The following is a 16,676-nucleotide window of genomic DNA, read 5'->3' on the forward strand; positions in this document are numbered from 1 at the left end:
AGAAAGGAAGAAGTTTCAATGCAGATTACTGCAAATAAACTATTTTTTTCTTGATATCTATTTTTGCGATAGTTGGTTTTCAAACTTTATGTTGGTAACGTTGAAAGGTACCATATAAGAATGTATACCAGTACTTACTTACCTTCATATATAATCACTGATGATTGTAAAATTAGTGAAAATGAGTACACAATTTCAGTACTGATACCAAGTAATAAGAAAATCAGCCTTAAAACCCTTTGATTACTAGTAATTTCTGATCCAGCAGACCAACAAAAATCATGGCAATTGTGTAAATACTTCCTCCGTTTTCAATGGGTGAGTAGAAATATGGCAGGTGTAGTATGTCGAACAATTAAATCCAGAAAACTTCGAAAAATGTGAATTTCAGACATTATGTTACCACCTTTTCACATCTAATTGGGGAAATATGGTCTTAATTTTCTATGGTTCAAAAGAACTACAGTTTTATAAGACAATAACAAGCTCTATCCAGAAACAACCAGAAACAAAGCTATCCAGGCACAACTAGAAAACAGAGTAAATATCAACTGTTGTTCTAGAAATGTTTCACAAATAGAAATTCTGACTTATAGATCTATGTGAATTGTCAGGAGCTGATTGATATTCAGAGTCAATGAACTAATTACTGAAGCACTTGTGAGACTATTGGCAAGATCTGAACCCCTCATCAAGGTGTTTTGTATAGAAGTATCAGATGTTATAATGCCATAGATTTATCTTTTGCTACTTTTCATCACACAATCAGAAAATCTTAAGTTTTTTTTTCTCACTGATCAAAGGTTCCAGCATTATCAAAACAATATCAAAGATCACAGCAAAACTATATCATCTCTTTCCAAAAAAATTCTATTCTGTTAAAACAAAAACTGATTTTAGATTTTACTGGTATCAAAATTATTAATAAATACTGTGGCAAACTCACTAAAATTTGGTAAGAAAACAGACATATTGTCAAAATAAAAATGGGTCAAAGACAGAAACGACAGGGTTGCTGAAGACAGGAAGTAGAAGTGTGACAGACCTGAAGTAGCATCCCACAATATGGACCCCATACTTAAGTTAGATACTAAAGGCTGTATCAGAAGAAATTATACTGAAAAAAGACAGTACACAAAATTTGATACTAGTTCCCCCCTAGAAACCAAATGGCTGCACCCTAAAGTAATCTCATTAGTGGCTATTACAAACAATACAACCATTACAGAAACAACTGGCTGGCCCATAATGTAATTTTTCTTTAATTCTTCTGATTCGTATATTAACTCATTGATTTGTTAAAGATCCATGCTCAAACACCCCACTCTGGGTAAAGTATACAGCATTATTAGACAAAGTTCTGGTCAAGTAATCATCACAAAAAGTGCTATTCCCAACTAAGAGGCAATACAAACACTTAAACATGTCAGATATTTGGTTATTTACATCAACACTTGCGTCACTCTACCCTTCCTGAAGTTATTTGCACATAATAATGACAGTCTGTTATGCCACAACAATAAAACCATCATCTAATACTACTCTTCCAACACCCAAAGTACAATTTAATTTGCCACTTTAAAATTTTAATATCACTTACAAAGTATTGAAGTTCCTTTGAGAATTTCCTGACAACATATTTTATTGAAAATGCAATAACTGATGTTCTTTTATCAATTCCCAATGTTATACACATGAATGAATGTAGATATTTTCAAACATACAATTGATGGTTTTATCTTCAGAAATTTGAATTTAAAATGCAAGAAATAGCTTTGGGATAAACTCAAGGCTGGGTTTCATATTGCACATTATACTTTTATTGCTGTTCGCATAGTTACATAATATAAATTAGTCTAATAATACAAGTTATTGGCTGTTTGTTCAGCATTATGATCCATACAAATTATCTTACTTAATAAGCTGCCATCTAAAACTTTTTCCAGCTTCATACAACTTCCTGAACATTGACAGTAATTAGATTCTAATCACACAATCAAACCAATACTCCAGTTTATGAACTTACAGATTCCATGTCTTAATTGTACATGTATCTGCAATTAAAGACCTATACCAAGTATACCCAAACTATAAAAATCTCGTGTCAGTTATCAAGATCTTATGCCCAGTTTTACATGTACCTGTAGTGGTTAACAGAGAACATTATCTGCTTTACTACAGCTAATTATACATGTACCTATATGATATTTATTGTAATCACCAGATTTATGAGGTTGATAGGTTTTTGTTTTCTGTATCTATTCTCAGTAACATCAGTGTATGACTTCCTATTTAATTATTATCAAAGCAGACATCACAGACACAACACTTAGTGCCAAAATGCACATGGAAGAATTCCGCCAAAAACATGCTCAAATTATTCCAATTTTTTTTTTTTGTCTTCCAGTTCTCATGTTACTGCTTCCTTCTCAGTAATATTCACTGTGAACAGCCAGACTGAGAAAACAAACCTTTAAGTTGGATAATCTCCCTTTACAGTGACCTTAGAATAATAATCTCCATTCTACATATGATGTCTAAACATCTCAGATATTGGATAATAATTATCTTCCTTATTCAAATCTAAATATGATTCCTATAAAAATTAATCATTTGGTGGTTTATGAGGAGATAACCTTACAAGATGCAAGGACGAACAGATAGATAGACTAGCAATTCCTGTACCCCCAAAAGTTTATTTCCATGGGTATAATGAGTACACCATTTGTTCAATTAATGCGTCCTCAAATATGAAGGTCTATTATAAACCTTACCACGGTGTCTGCAGTATGATGCCAAAGTTTTGCCTACCTGGAATACATGTAGTAGGCAACATTTGCCTTCTTTAGGCCATTTTCTTCAAAACTGACAATTATCCTACTTATGAATGATACACCACAAACCTTTAAGTTCTCTCCCTGAGTATTCTACACTTTGTATCTCTGTACAATCATCTATATAACACACACGTTTCTGTCTCTGGTGTCCACATGGTTTACCTCCATGGGCAGCAGACTCAATGACGTGACGTTTGCGTTTCTGGATACCTTTACCACATCTGTGTATACTGTTACATTCTGTCCACTGGGTCCACTCACTCAATACACAGTCCTGACCTAAAAAAACAAGAAAAAACAGGTAAATTCTACCTACTTATAATCAGGAAAAAATTATTTCAATTCTTAAAAAATATACTGTTCTATAACTCCTGTAATATTATAGCTTGATAAAATCATTAAAATTCTCAACACTATCAGCTGTGAATAGAACCCAGAACCCTTTGCTATGTAAACCTATACTCAACATCTGAGCTGAAGGAGTACTCTACTAGTGCAGCTCAATCTACCTGTGTAAGCCCTCAACTACACCTGTGTGAAAAAGTGACCCACCATCTTAGTATTACAACATGACTGTCATTTCAAAAAGAACATCAATTCTATGATTTTGATTTTTTAACCCTTTTAAAATTATCGTATGTGGTGACTTGAATGTGAGTTAAATAGATGTAAGTGCAAAGGAAAAGACTTATCAATGAATATATGACCATTGACAGACACCTTTGGGGACACCTCATATTATTGTTATAAATGAATTAACAAATAAATTCTACCCTAATTTGTCTTTATGATCAGGTCTATACCAATAGTAATATTGACCAAACATAATTAATATTGCCAATAAGTCAAAAAGTCAATGTTTATAGACAAGTTAAAGTTATAAACATTGATGTAATCTGATAAGATTAATGAACCTGGACAGGTAAAATGTTGATTACAGGTGACAATTCGACAGGTAATATGTGTCTAAGTGAGAAAGTGAGGGAACTTTACTGTTACTTCAAGGGCTATTTCGTGCCATTGACAGAAAGTGAAGAGGCTTTTTCAGTTGGTAATTACAGGTTATTATATCTAACTTGTCTGGGCAACCAAACCTTGAAATTGCTTTAAGTTGTATACTGTCATGAACTTGTCTTGATAAAAAACAAAGTTTGCCTTGAGTCAGCATGGTAAATGGTTACTATACATAAAATCGTCAAGATATTCAGTACAAAATATTAACATCAGTAAGTTGTGTATTAGAATGTGATCTTGTTTTTGCCCAAAGGAATAAAAACATACCATGATCAGTTCATGTTTTTTCTCTTTGTCTTAATGATCTCTGTGAGAAATGTAACTTTACCACACAAAGAAGTTGTAAATTTCAAAATGCATTTGTCTAGCCTAAGAAACCAAAGTTTGCCTCAGGTCTTTGGGAAAGTACCAGTATATTTTTTTGATAATTCTATTTCTCTGTAGTAAACATGCAGGGTTAGTAGTGACATGTTTGTGTATTGCTGCAGTATGTAACTATTTATAATGTTATGCAGTGCAGTAATAGTGTGTTTTCATTATATCTTCAGGTTGTTTAGTGCAATACCTGTTATGGTAGTTACAACCGAGTAGAACCCAGTGTATCAGAAATAAAACAGATGGTCAGAATGGAAATAATTAAAGGTTTTAAAATTAGTTCAAGAGAAACTATAAATTTTAACAGTGATCAAGAACTTGGTTTCTTCAGTTCAACCTCTGTCCCTTCTGGCCCTGTATTTGACCCCATTTCCATCCACTAGAGTACAGTGACAATCATGAAGCTCCTAACTCAGTTACCTGACCCTTGTTCTATTAATAAGAGTACCCCATCAAGACAGTCATGAAGAAAGAATCCCCCCTTACATACCAGACACAATAGAAGTCTGATAAGAAAAAATAATTAATAAATTATCTCTTTTGATAAATGATCAACAAATCTTTCAAGCACCTGTTGGAATTAGTTTTTATACACTGAATTCAGTAAAATCTTATTAAAAATTTTCTGAAGAAGGTTTAATTTCAAAATACAAATGTAAGGAAATCTGACCTTTTAACCACATACCAAGCTATAAGGGAATAAGAACATCTTAAATTTCTCATACAATGATATATAAACAGTTTATCAATGACTACTTTGTTTGAATTATGAGCTGTTAAAATTTGATGAGTTTTTATCAATTGTGTTTTTGTGGTTCTAGGCTAGACCACATCAATGTCTGAATCACCAACTCAAGTGAACTGCTCTTACCCATAAGTAAAATATGATAACTGTATATGTTACTTAAATTAAGAAATAAATTATGATTATTATATACAATTTAAAATGATAAAGCTTATGAAGCTGAAAAATGTAATATTAAAATTCTTTCAGTGGTAGCTCATTTTGTGCATTCATTTGAGTACTTGGAGAAATGTGTTTCATTCAAATGATAAATTAAGTAATTTAATATTTGGACTTCCAAATATTTTTCTTTTAGGAGCCACTGAATGTTTTTTTTTAACTTCTTTATCACTCACTGAGACAGTCAACATTTTTACAGTTAGATCAATGTATGTACTATCAAAAACCTAAATACTACATTGATTTTTTTTTTTTAGAAATTAAGACCTTATTATAAAATTTTAAATTAGATTTAGAAAGCCATGCCTAACAACATCAAAACTGATCCCAATTTATCTTCACTAGAATTAAACTTGTAGTCACATGGGAGAAACCATTCAACATTTATGTTGACAGAGATTTCCATTGAATATATATACTATGGAGAAAAGACTTTATTTTTTAGTTGAAGCATCCTGCATTTGGACAGTTTGATTGCCCTGGGTATTTTAACCAAATACATGTATTCCAGGGTGCTGCATATTTATTTTATATTTAATTCAAACCTACCATATGCTCTCTTAGTTGTTCTAATTCCTGATTTCACCACCCATGGAAAGTATTAAAAGTGAATTAAGACACAATAAACTTTGAGGGATCAGTAAATCTTGACCTAGTCAATTTATTATTACCTACTCTTCTCTGGGATAAGTGCCTTCATGCCTTTCAAATCTGGGTTTTTATCTCAAAAGAGATCTGTTCAGAAGACATTCATTTTATACTGGATTACATCATTATCTTTACAATCTCAAAAAAAACGACCAGGTGCATAAAGCAAAATGTACAGGAGTTTTGTTCATGCTTACTCCTGTTTCCTCAACAAAGTTGACTTTGTCTGGCCTTTGTATACTTTATTCCTTGAATACAATTCAGTCTTGTTTTTTTAAAGCAGTTTGTATTAAAATTTACATCTCAAAGAAATTTTGTTAAAAAGTCAACTTGTAATAATACATATATGAGATTATGAAAATTGTGTGGTTAAAAACTTTACGATACATTTCAAATTTACATAAAATTTTAATATTGATTGTTAAAAGATAATTTGAAGCAAAGGAAATTTGATTTCTGCCTGAGTGAAGCATCCTAAGATAGACTGAATATCTTGTTTAAGTGAATACAGTCATAAACCAACCAGTCAGATTTTTGTGTACATATCTCTAATATAAAAGTGGGACACTTTATTCTATGCAGGTTATACATAGATATAACTATGAAAAGAAATGAACTCCTCTATGTAAACCTAGTTATGATTTTTTTTATTGTTGGGTCCTCCATCTTATACTTTAAGGGCACCTTATTTATATACTGCCATGTTGATGAAGCTTAAAGTATAATATTTCATAATTTCTGGTTATGAACCATGTAAAAATTGCCCTCATTCTTTTTTGGTGGGGAGGGGGGCAATGACATTTCTTTTTGAAGCCTGGTCCCACCCTAATTGGTTTTTATGAATATTTGCTCAGAAGATAAAATAAATCTACATAATGGCTTAGTGCATTGAAATAAAGAGACTCCATGGAATAGGCATCTAGCTGTGGATCAACAAGCTAACTAATAAATGTTCTTAAGTAAAGCCATTAACCAAAACATAATCGTAGTATGACTTCAAATCAATTAATGTAACTTTTAAAATCTATATATAATTAATTAGAGCTTTAAACTTAGCCTAAAGTTACACATCACCACATTAATATCATAAATCTGCTGAATGGACCTTTTTCATTGAGAGATATTACTTTACTTAAGTCTTTTGTGCTACAAAAAGGACATTTTTCTCCATTTTTATCAATAATATCTTGTATTTATTCATTTCAACATAATTACCAACCAAAGATTGATAAAATTATTTAAGTTGCAGGTGGAAGGAACGATTTATCAAGATTTTAAATTGTCATTAAAGTGTACCTGGATTTACCCCAGTACACCTTGACATAAATTAAACATTTCACACTGTTATGTTATAATAACTTTAGATAAGATTCATTCATAAAATTGGGTATTACTCAACGTTGTACCCTGTGCTACCTTATGACATTTACCCTGTTTTAAAGTCAGGATTATCAGAGAAAAATAAAAACTTATGATTTTACATGAGTCTCTAGGTAAACAGTACTTAGTTGTCAATGTAGACTGGCAGCTGTTGATGTATAAACTCTTCAAATGTGTGAAACAATGAATAGGGAAGATGATTTACAGGACAACTAACAGAAAATACAACTAAATAAAACAAGTTATAACACAAGCTGACTTGAAGTGAAATACTCACTTGACAGTATGTTAACTTGAATTCCTCTCACTCTTTCGCTTTTGCATGAGACTAAGGAGATGAAACTATTCAGGTCGATAAAGGTTTAAAGAATAAACGGCAAGGAAAGCATGAAGTATATTGCAACATGAAGTATATGACTAAAAGAAAGACCTAATGGCCAAGACAACATGAAGTAGATAACAAAAAGAAAGAACAAACCACCATGCAGGATTCGACAAATAGATTAAAAATATAAATGTCTGCCCTACAACAATTCATCAAAGTATGAAAGAAGAAATGCTGTAACAAGAATTCTATAAAGCAGTACATTGCAAAATAAATTAGAAATAGTGTGCTAAGACCATCTGGTGATCATATCCCAACATCTTATTACAAGCATGTTAGTGGTTCATCAGTCTGAGAATACAAATTAAATTTACATGTTCAGATGTCTGGGTAAAGAGAGGGTCATGGCAGACTTACAACTGGAGAAAGGATGAAGGCTTAAAATTATAATCAAGCCTAGATTCAGGGAGGTTCTCTGCATAACTCCAAAAACTGAAGAAAGTATGATTTTCTTACAAAGTTTCAATTTTTTCCCCAAAATCATACCCCCCCCCCCAAAAAAAAAATAAGTGCCATGATCTTTTCAGCAATCTTTGTTTACACCCTTAATCCACTTCTACTAATGAATATGTACATGTATATTTGCAGCAGCCAATTGTAAAGCCAATAGCAGATATTCTTAATGTTCCCATTTGACCATGGTATTACTTCCTATATCATAATCTTATCCAGACCACTGAACTCATGTACTGAATTAGAACTTAACCTAAATAATTTTAAACAGTTTCACATTTCTATGGGCTAACAGACTTCAATGCTATTAAAATGAACAGACTTCCTTTGTTTAGCAAATTGTATACTGGCCCATTATTACATGTACATGTATTTTGGTCACTAGTTTCAAGTGTCTTAAATGGTTCTCTTCCTGTGTTGATTACCATGGTCAATGGACTCTTTTAAAATTTACACCTCAACTATGCTAATGATTTTCAATTTTTCACGTAATTATTTCCCATACCTGCCAATTTTTTAAATGTGTAATGTTATGATTTTCTTCAGTTAGGAATGTACCGTGAAAATACTTTAATTTGTTGGTACTAATTTTTGTAGTTAAGGGAAAAATGATCAGTTTGTTGATTCTTGAGTTCGAGGATTCGATAACTTTATCATATAAACAAATGCAAAATTTTCTTTTCATTGGAAACCAAATTTCGTGGTTTACCAAACACATGAAAACCACAAATATTGGTACCCAATTACTAATCAATGAGGGGAAACAACTAAACAAAGTGACCATTATTTTTCTGTATAATATGCTTAGCTTTTTCCCTGATTGATCAATAGTTTGTTTTTTTTCAGTAAGGAATGCATAACATGTTATACCAAAGTAGAAAAATCATTCAATAAGGGGAGATAACTCATTACAGTGATTTGTAAAGAATATATTATCTTGTATGCAAAGAGAAAAGGGTACCATGGATTCAAATAAAAATGATTTCAAATCTACAAAGATCTTGGACCTTCCATCCTCAAAAGCAAATTTGTACCCCTGCATAACCACAAAATCTAAACCTTCAGCTTATTGACCTCTTAAGACAAGATCTACAAAATTTATTAAAAGTCTCTTTCATAAAACCAGTTAAAGTGTCATACGAACCCTGAATAAGCTTTAACTAAATTATATGCTGTCCAGAGATGTTCAAAAGGACAAAAGAAAAATCTTCATTTCTTATTCAATTTCCTGTAACAATAATCTCTCACACAATGAACTTCTCTATGACAAAATTTCTAACACATTGAAAATTTATCGTTTTTTAATTTCCAAAGTACAGGATTACGAACTTGACACTGTTCAGCCATTTGAACACTAGAATTAAATCTGGGAGCGATTTCAACCTACAGAAATCATTTTCTTTCTGCTGCAATAAATTTTGATCCTAAACTTACATCAACAAAGAAAAGCCATCATTATTAATACCACTGGTTTCTTATCATCTTATTCCTTATTAAAGTACTGTAAGAGGAATCAAGGGAACCAAGGCCATAGTGGTAATAAAAAAAATGTAATCCAAGGACAAAGACCAGACATGGAAAACAGACATACACAACAAAGAACATAAAGTAACTAAAATCATACATACAAAGTAACAAAAGTAAATGAGCAACTCGGACTCCACTAAAAACTGGGAGCATGGACCAGGTGCACTGGTAGGGTAAGCTTTTCTAGAAACACCCGCCGAGTTGCTTAGGAGGTAATCAAAATGAAAAGACATGTTTCACCTAAACTGAGGTTTCTCTTTATCTGGGGTCCAAGAGTAACATTTAGTACTACATGAACATTTGTCCTATTCTTAATGTATTAATTGTCGCTATTTTCACAGTGGTAAAATTAGCAAGAAATTAAAGTTTCAACCTAAAACTGCCTAAATCTACCCCTGACCACCCATGCTTTGCAAATTTTTGGGGGGTGCATGCCCACCACGCCCCGCCTGAATCCGCCCCTGGCTATAATCGCTAATCATTTTTTAAAACTGTGAAAATTGATATCCATGAATGTGTTTACTCGGCAGAATCTGTGAGAATTAATATGTTTACAGTATTTCATTTTAAAACAAACATGAAGTGGTAATACTAGTGTATATCTCTAACAATAGGATATTGCAGTGAGAGAAAAAAATGGTAAGAGGAAATGGGAAAAAAATGTGTTTCATGTAAGAACCAGGGCACTGATTGTTGAGTACAATTAGTTTCCAACAAAGGTATGTGTTAAAATTGAATTCAGATTAAGAAAATGTGTGACCTTGAACTTATCCTTTGACCTTGAAATTCAATAAACTTAAAAAGTAAGTTGAGCTCTTCATTCAATGTAGCTCATATTTTATATTTAAAAAAAATAGAAAAGGTGAATGCACTAGATTTTCAAAGAAGAGAATTATTCCCACAACATGTGGTCAAAGATTTGTTTCTGGGTCAAATAATACATCATGAGAATTACAGCTGTACTTTATTAGCTTCAGACAAATAAATTATTGCTTCATTAACACTTACTTACTGGTAGTTCTTTTATCTCACAAAATTGGCAAGTGTTGATAAACCACATAATGTCATTAAGACATTTCACTTCCAATTCAAAGCTGTCAAACAGGGGGACAGTTTTCTCTAAACCATATCAAATACATGTACATGCAAAAAAAGAAGCAATCTTATAAAACAATGATGACCTCCATCTGTACTTGACTTAATTGACCTCTAACCATATATATGAGGTATTTGGCCATACATTCAAAATAATTCTAAAGGTATAAAATACTGCCAAGCAAGAAATGACCTTGACATGAAGGGTTATCTAAACTTTAAGTGACCTTGATGACCTACAGGTTATTGAATCTTAAATTCATTTTGGTTTATTATGGAATGTAAAAATTTTGTAATGACAGGCTTTATAAAGCAAATATTTAAAAGTACTTTGCAAGAATTTTAGACTTAACTTTGTCTCACTTCACACGCAGTTTCAATCATAATTTCATTCATACATGCCAAATATGTCAACCGCTCAATAATCTGTTTATCACATAATTAAATCACAGGTTACTAATCCCTATTCACAACTATCAGTAATCTTCTAATTCACATCTATCTGTCCCCGCCCTGGAAACAACAACATTATGATCACTAAGTCCTCCAAGGGCCACGAACCCCATGCACCCTCAAATGTTATCAGATTGTTGGATTTGATTAAGTGCTACCACTGTTTGTTCTCATCTTAGACCATGATCCTTTATTATATAGGTAAACATTTATTAGAATCATGGAGGGGCAAATATTGACTTTACTACTGTTATCATAGTAAAAAGAATCCAGAGATAACCTTAGTAGTGTGTTATCAAAATACTAACAGAATAGTGTCTGATCTAGCAAAAAAACTAGAATACATGAGGGTTAATATACTCCATTGTAAGAGTGTATAAAACTTGAGGCGATAGGATGTTCTGAAACATTTGCTGAGCTTTGTCCTATGACCACTTGACCATGTAAACAGTATAAAACACTGATAAATCAAAAGTACCTTTAAATAACAAATTCTAAACATTCTGCTTAAATCACAGAGAAGTATGCCTAGCAAATGTATTAAATAATGTACCACCCATCGATCTGTCAAAGAAGCAAAAACAAAAGTGCTTCCATTGAATATTTCAAGCCTAATCAGTGCTGAAAATTTATTAGAGTTATTCCCCTTTGATATCTGGATCCCCTGACTCTACTACTACTATTTATTATAGCCACTAAATGTTAATATTTTTATTGAACTCATTTTTTCAACATTTTTTTCCTTTAAAATCTTCTAGTAAATTTTTGGCCCTGCATTGTTTATTATCGAACCATTTTTTGCTTTGAGATATTAAGTTCAAAATCAAATTCAAAATTTTCAACAAATAGTTTATGATTAAGTATGTTTTTGGTGATTTCTTGTTGCCTAAAATCTAATTTAATTGATTTCGGATGTTTGTCCACTATTTCCAAGTTGTCTGTTGGTTCGTTGGGTGGTTAGAAATGAAGGATTTCGTCCTATAATGTCAATATTGGTCATTATTGTGTCTTTGTGTTGTTATTTGACATTTAAGTTTATTTTGAAGGAGTGTCATCATTCTGTTACCATGGATTTTATAACTTTTTTGTCTGGGCCTTTCAGAACTTACTTGAAGGTGTATTTACACATATTGAAGACCTTTTGATGATCTCAGTAAGTATTTACTATTTTTATAGAGTTTATACCGTGGAGCATTTATTGCGTTTCAACCATACCTGTTCCATTTTCTTCTAGTACCACAAAACTTTATAAAAATACTAATTTCTGAAACCATAACCTAATTGGGAAAGTTGGTATTTAGGAGGTAATTTAGCAATTTCAGCCAAAACAGCAAAAGTACATGTACTGGTACTTGTTTATCTTGAATTTACCTGCTTTACAATAATAATCAGCAATATCAAGTTAAACCAATAAAACCAGCATTATCAGCTTATTAAAATGCTTTGCATTCATTTTTAATCAGATTCAAACATAACAATAAATAATGAATATCATAATTATCGTAAACGTAGTTGCCTCTTAATCAAATGTGCTCCAAACTCCATCAAAAATATTAAATGTGGTCAAAGAAAGGGTAAAGAACCAACATATAATTGGTACAGTGTATAGTCTATACTGCAATAAAAAACACTAATAAAAATCACTTTAAATTTCTTAAAAAGTCAAATGGATTAAATCAATTTAACTATAATGGATAACAAATGAAGTGTGTGTCTTATAACATTTAAATAAATTTGGAATGGACTTAAGGAAAAGGCAGGTGTCCGGTGAAGCCTTAAAATTCTAAAATCTGACTTCTTAATCTTATTTACAGTGGAATAAAGACCTTCAAATCAATGTTTATAAAATCTGTGTAAGTCCTTGTAGTGTTGTAATACAATGGTCTCCCTGTCTGATCAGCTTTAAACCTCTGCTCTATCTTGTCCTTCTGTATCTATTGAAGTATCACTGATGAGTTGAAATCAAACTCATTTAAAGGGTTTCAAATGTTTCGAAAAGCTCCTGACCTATTTTCCAATTTTACTATTGTCCAATTTACAATAGATTTAGACCAGCCCACCCCAGTGTTGCACCTGTTCCTATCAGGACTAAAAAATACCTTTTAGACTACCAAAGCTACTAAGTGAACCAAACTATTTCCATTGGAAAGTTGAGCCCAACTTACTGAAATTTAAAACATAAAACAAGCCTTTGCAGCAACATCTTACTTGAACAGTTTTGGCCAAATTGGTAAAAGTAAATCACACAAAATTCCAGTTAGATTCATCAATTAGAAGTCTGTGTGTCCTTCAAGTAGATTAAAATACATGTACCACAAAACTTAAATTGCACTAATGGAATACTCCTTTAGCTCAAATGGTAGAGGTTTGGCTAAAAGTGTCAATATTTTCTAGTCTTTACCATAACCAAACATACTGGTAGGTGGACCAAATGGGAAGGCTCCCCTATGCCTGAAAAGTTTGATTGAATACTGGTATATACCAGTAGAAAAAGTTTTTTTATGTTAGCACATCCCCACTTTTAGAAATTTCTGGATCCACCACTGCCGAAACATTGCAAATATGCATGGGTATATATTGGCCCTGAAAATGCATCCATCTGTGATTATTTTTTCTATTTGAATAAGACAATTCCATTAGTGTTCCAATAATGAAGTAAATCATGATCTTATAGTGTGCCAGAATAACATTCTCTTGACATAATTTTCTATTAATGATAAACTCCTCAGACTTTTTAGGTACTTGAATCCCACACTAAAACTATAATGATATTAGTATGCATGGTTAAATACTTGATACATTCAATAAAATAATGGACCAATTTATTTGAATTTTTTTTCGAATTTCTACCACAAAACTGTGATTATGGTAAATTTTTAATCTGTTTATTAAAACCCTTTATCTCTTTAATTTAAAAGATGGCTGCCATAATGTATCAAAAATCATTACTGGTAAGTTTCCATTAATACCAGAGCCCTTGGTCTCTCCCTTGACCTTGTAAGGGCAAATGTCCATTCTTTCCACATGAGTAACATGTTACGTACAGATGAAAATCATTTGTAAAAATCTTCTGCCTGTCTGGATCATTTTTACTTGAGCAGATGACCAGATATGTCATGCTGGTCACACTTAACATGGTGAAGATAGCTCACTTACAATGGAAATGATTTGATCTTCTATCCTCTGTTTAAGTCTAGGACATGATGCCTTGGGCTATTATTGTTTTGGTCAAAGGGTCATCATAAATCTACCACATTTTCAGGCTTGTTAACAAACTATAAATATGTTTTAGTGACATTGATATGGTCAGATATAATTTAAGGGCATGTCTGGAGAATGATACTGCTTTTGTACTTAACATCTCTATTCAATAATGTTGTAAACCTATTACACTGCTTACAGGCTGAAAAAGTTTGTGTTGGGACAGGCCCATCTGGACAAATAAATATATGGTATGAAATACACATGTATGTGGACTTTGTTGTTGTTACTTTAAGTTGTAAAAAACCTTAAAAATGATGCGTTTCCAAAACAACCTTATATTTTTTCAATAACCCTAATATTGGTACATATTACACAAAAAAAAACACCTCAAGTTAAGAAAAACTATGTTCTTTTTGCACTCATATTCTAAAAATGCAACCAATTAACACCAAAGAATCATTCAAATCTACAAATTAAGTTTGTTTAAATCTCTACCTACTGACTCAGATTTTGTACAAGAAGTTACTGGAACCAGTTTTTTTTTTTAATAAGGCCTTCCAATTAATGCAACACTGGTTACCCTGTCCTCACCAATCAAAAATATAGATACCTTCTGTCAGGTTTAAAGATGGGGTCTGAACATGCACACCAATCAAATAAAGAAAAATATCCATTGTTGTGGTAAGACAAGGGTGTAAAACTCTATACAATAAATTTATTAAGTTAACTATGAACCTCGCCCTGCCCTCCATGCTATTGATCTCTAGATGTTATTGTAGCATCAGGTAGGCTGACATAACCAATGTAATTAAAGTTTATAAGGTAGAGTTGTAACACTGACCCTAGGGCCCTAACATATCCTTGTTATCTTAACAAGGTTGGGTGAGGGATCTAAATATCTACATTTGTTATACTATAATTACATTACACAGTTAGGTGTCACTATTGGTCCAATTCTACTGAAAATTTGTACGTTGCTCATTTACTGAAAAAAATTTCAAACAGTATGTACACTGCCATACAACTTTACAAGGCTCACCTTACAATGGGAAAAAAAAATTTTAAATTGTAATTATAATATTTCATTTTTTTATTTTATCATTATCAATCTTTTTCATATTAGCATGTTCTAAGCATCCCTTACTCTATATTTTTATATTAGCCATATCTCCTAGACAAGCATTTCAATACTGTACATATTACAACGACCTCAATATTCCAATATATTATTTCAACAAAAAAAATTGTGGTGAAATTGAAAAGGTCATTTAATTTTTTGTGTAAGTAAAACACCCTTCTAAACATCACTGTAGTCATCATAAAGCCTATTTCAGGCACTCCTTACTCTATATTTTCATATCAATAATTTCTCCTTTAGAACTTAACACAGTTAGTTGCTTCTTTTAAGTTAAGGAGATGTTTACTTTATCTCAAACATTTTTTTTTTTATCAGATGCCTATGAAACTTGGCAGGTTGCTACTTTAGAAAATCTATTTAATACCTACTGCAAACTGTTTAATTGGGCTAAGTTGACACTAGCTTTATAGTCTACAAAAAACTATCACAGTAACGAAATGGCAGTAATAATACATAACACTACTTAGATATGTCATACAAATACAGGACCACATTGGCAGATAAACAAACCTAGACTATAAGACCCCCAAAATGTACTTTCACACTGGGAATAAATTCCACAACTCATTCAAAATAGGTCCATATCAACAATGATGACATATACTACAAACTTTAAAATTTGAATCCTATCCAACTAGTCTGTCTGATATGAATGGAAAGTATGAATGAAGTAAGAGAATAAGAAATGACTCCAATTTCTTAAATATGGTCGTGGCAGCTGGTGCCTAAGACATCCAATATCCAGCTCATGTTAAATTTACTATACTTTGATACTTTTCATGTATCTGTCTGGAAGAACAAGGTGTGCAGAATTGCTTTACAGGTAAAATTTGACAGGTAAAAATGAGAAGATCAAAGTGACATAATGCATTCCCAGGTGATCAAAGAATTCTATCTGACAATGTCAAGGTGCTGGAGAAATGATTGTCCCATAATAATTTACTTTCTGTATAGAGTCCTTTAAGTCTATAAATCTCGGAGACGTTAATTGATTTTAATAAATAAGAGTTCTGGAAAAAGGTCGTACAAAATTTTGAGTAAAACAATGTAAATGATGTGTAAACCGATTTTCCAAACTTAGTACAAGAAAATATGAGGACTAAAATAATAACTCCATATACTACTCCAAATAGAAATCTAAGAAAAGTACTTTGATTTTTAGAAATGTGCACAGTGTCCGCAATTTTACTGCATATAAAATAA

At 31.9% G+C, this 16,676-nt stretch overlaps 1 protein-coding gene and 1 long non-coding RNA gene across 2 annotated transcripts in view; one reads left to right on the forward strand and one right to left on the reverse strand.

The window, feature by feature from the left end:
• The window catches only part of LOC148608194 (somatomedin-B and thrombospondin type-1 domain-containing protein-like), a 54,315-nt gene that overhangs the window by 36,857 nt on the left and 782 nt on the right, over positions 1–16,676 (reverse strand). Inside the window, exon 2 of the mRNA XM_088543916.1 lies at positions 2,904–3,116. Coding sequence (XP_088400042.1) covers positions 2,904–3,116 — 213 coding nt within the window. The remainder of the gene's footprint in view (positions 1–2,903; positions 3,117–16,676) is intronic.
• On the forward strand, positions 3,766–4,505 carry LOC148608195 (uncharacterized). The gene is made up of 2 exons (XR_015914939.1): positions 3,766–3,888; positions 4,400–4,505. It is a non-coding gene; the product is annotated as an uncharacterized LOC148608195 (long non-coding RNA).

The sequence above is a fragment of the Perna viridis genome, chromosome 9, assembly GCF_037379345.1.
Source record: "Perna viridis isolate PV_CMFRI_1.1 ecotype Kerala chromosome 9, ASM3737934v1, whole genome shotgun sequence".
Lineage (NCBI taxonomy): Eukaryota > Metazoa > Mollusca > Bivalvia > Mytilida > Mytilidae > Perna > Perna viridis.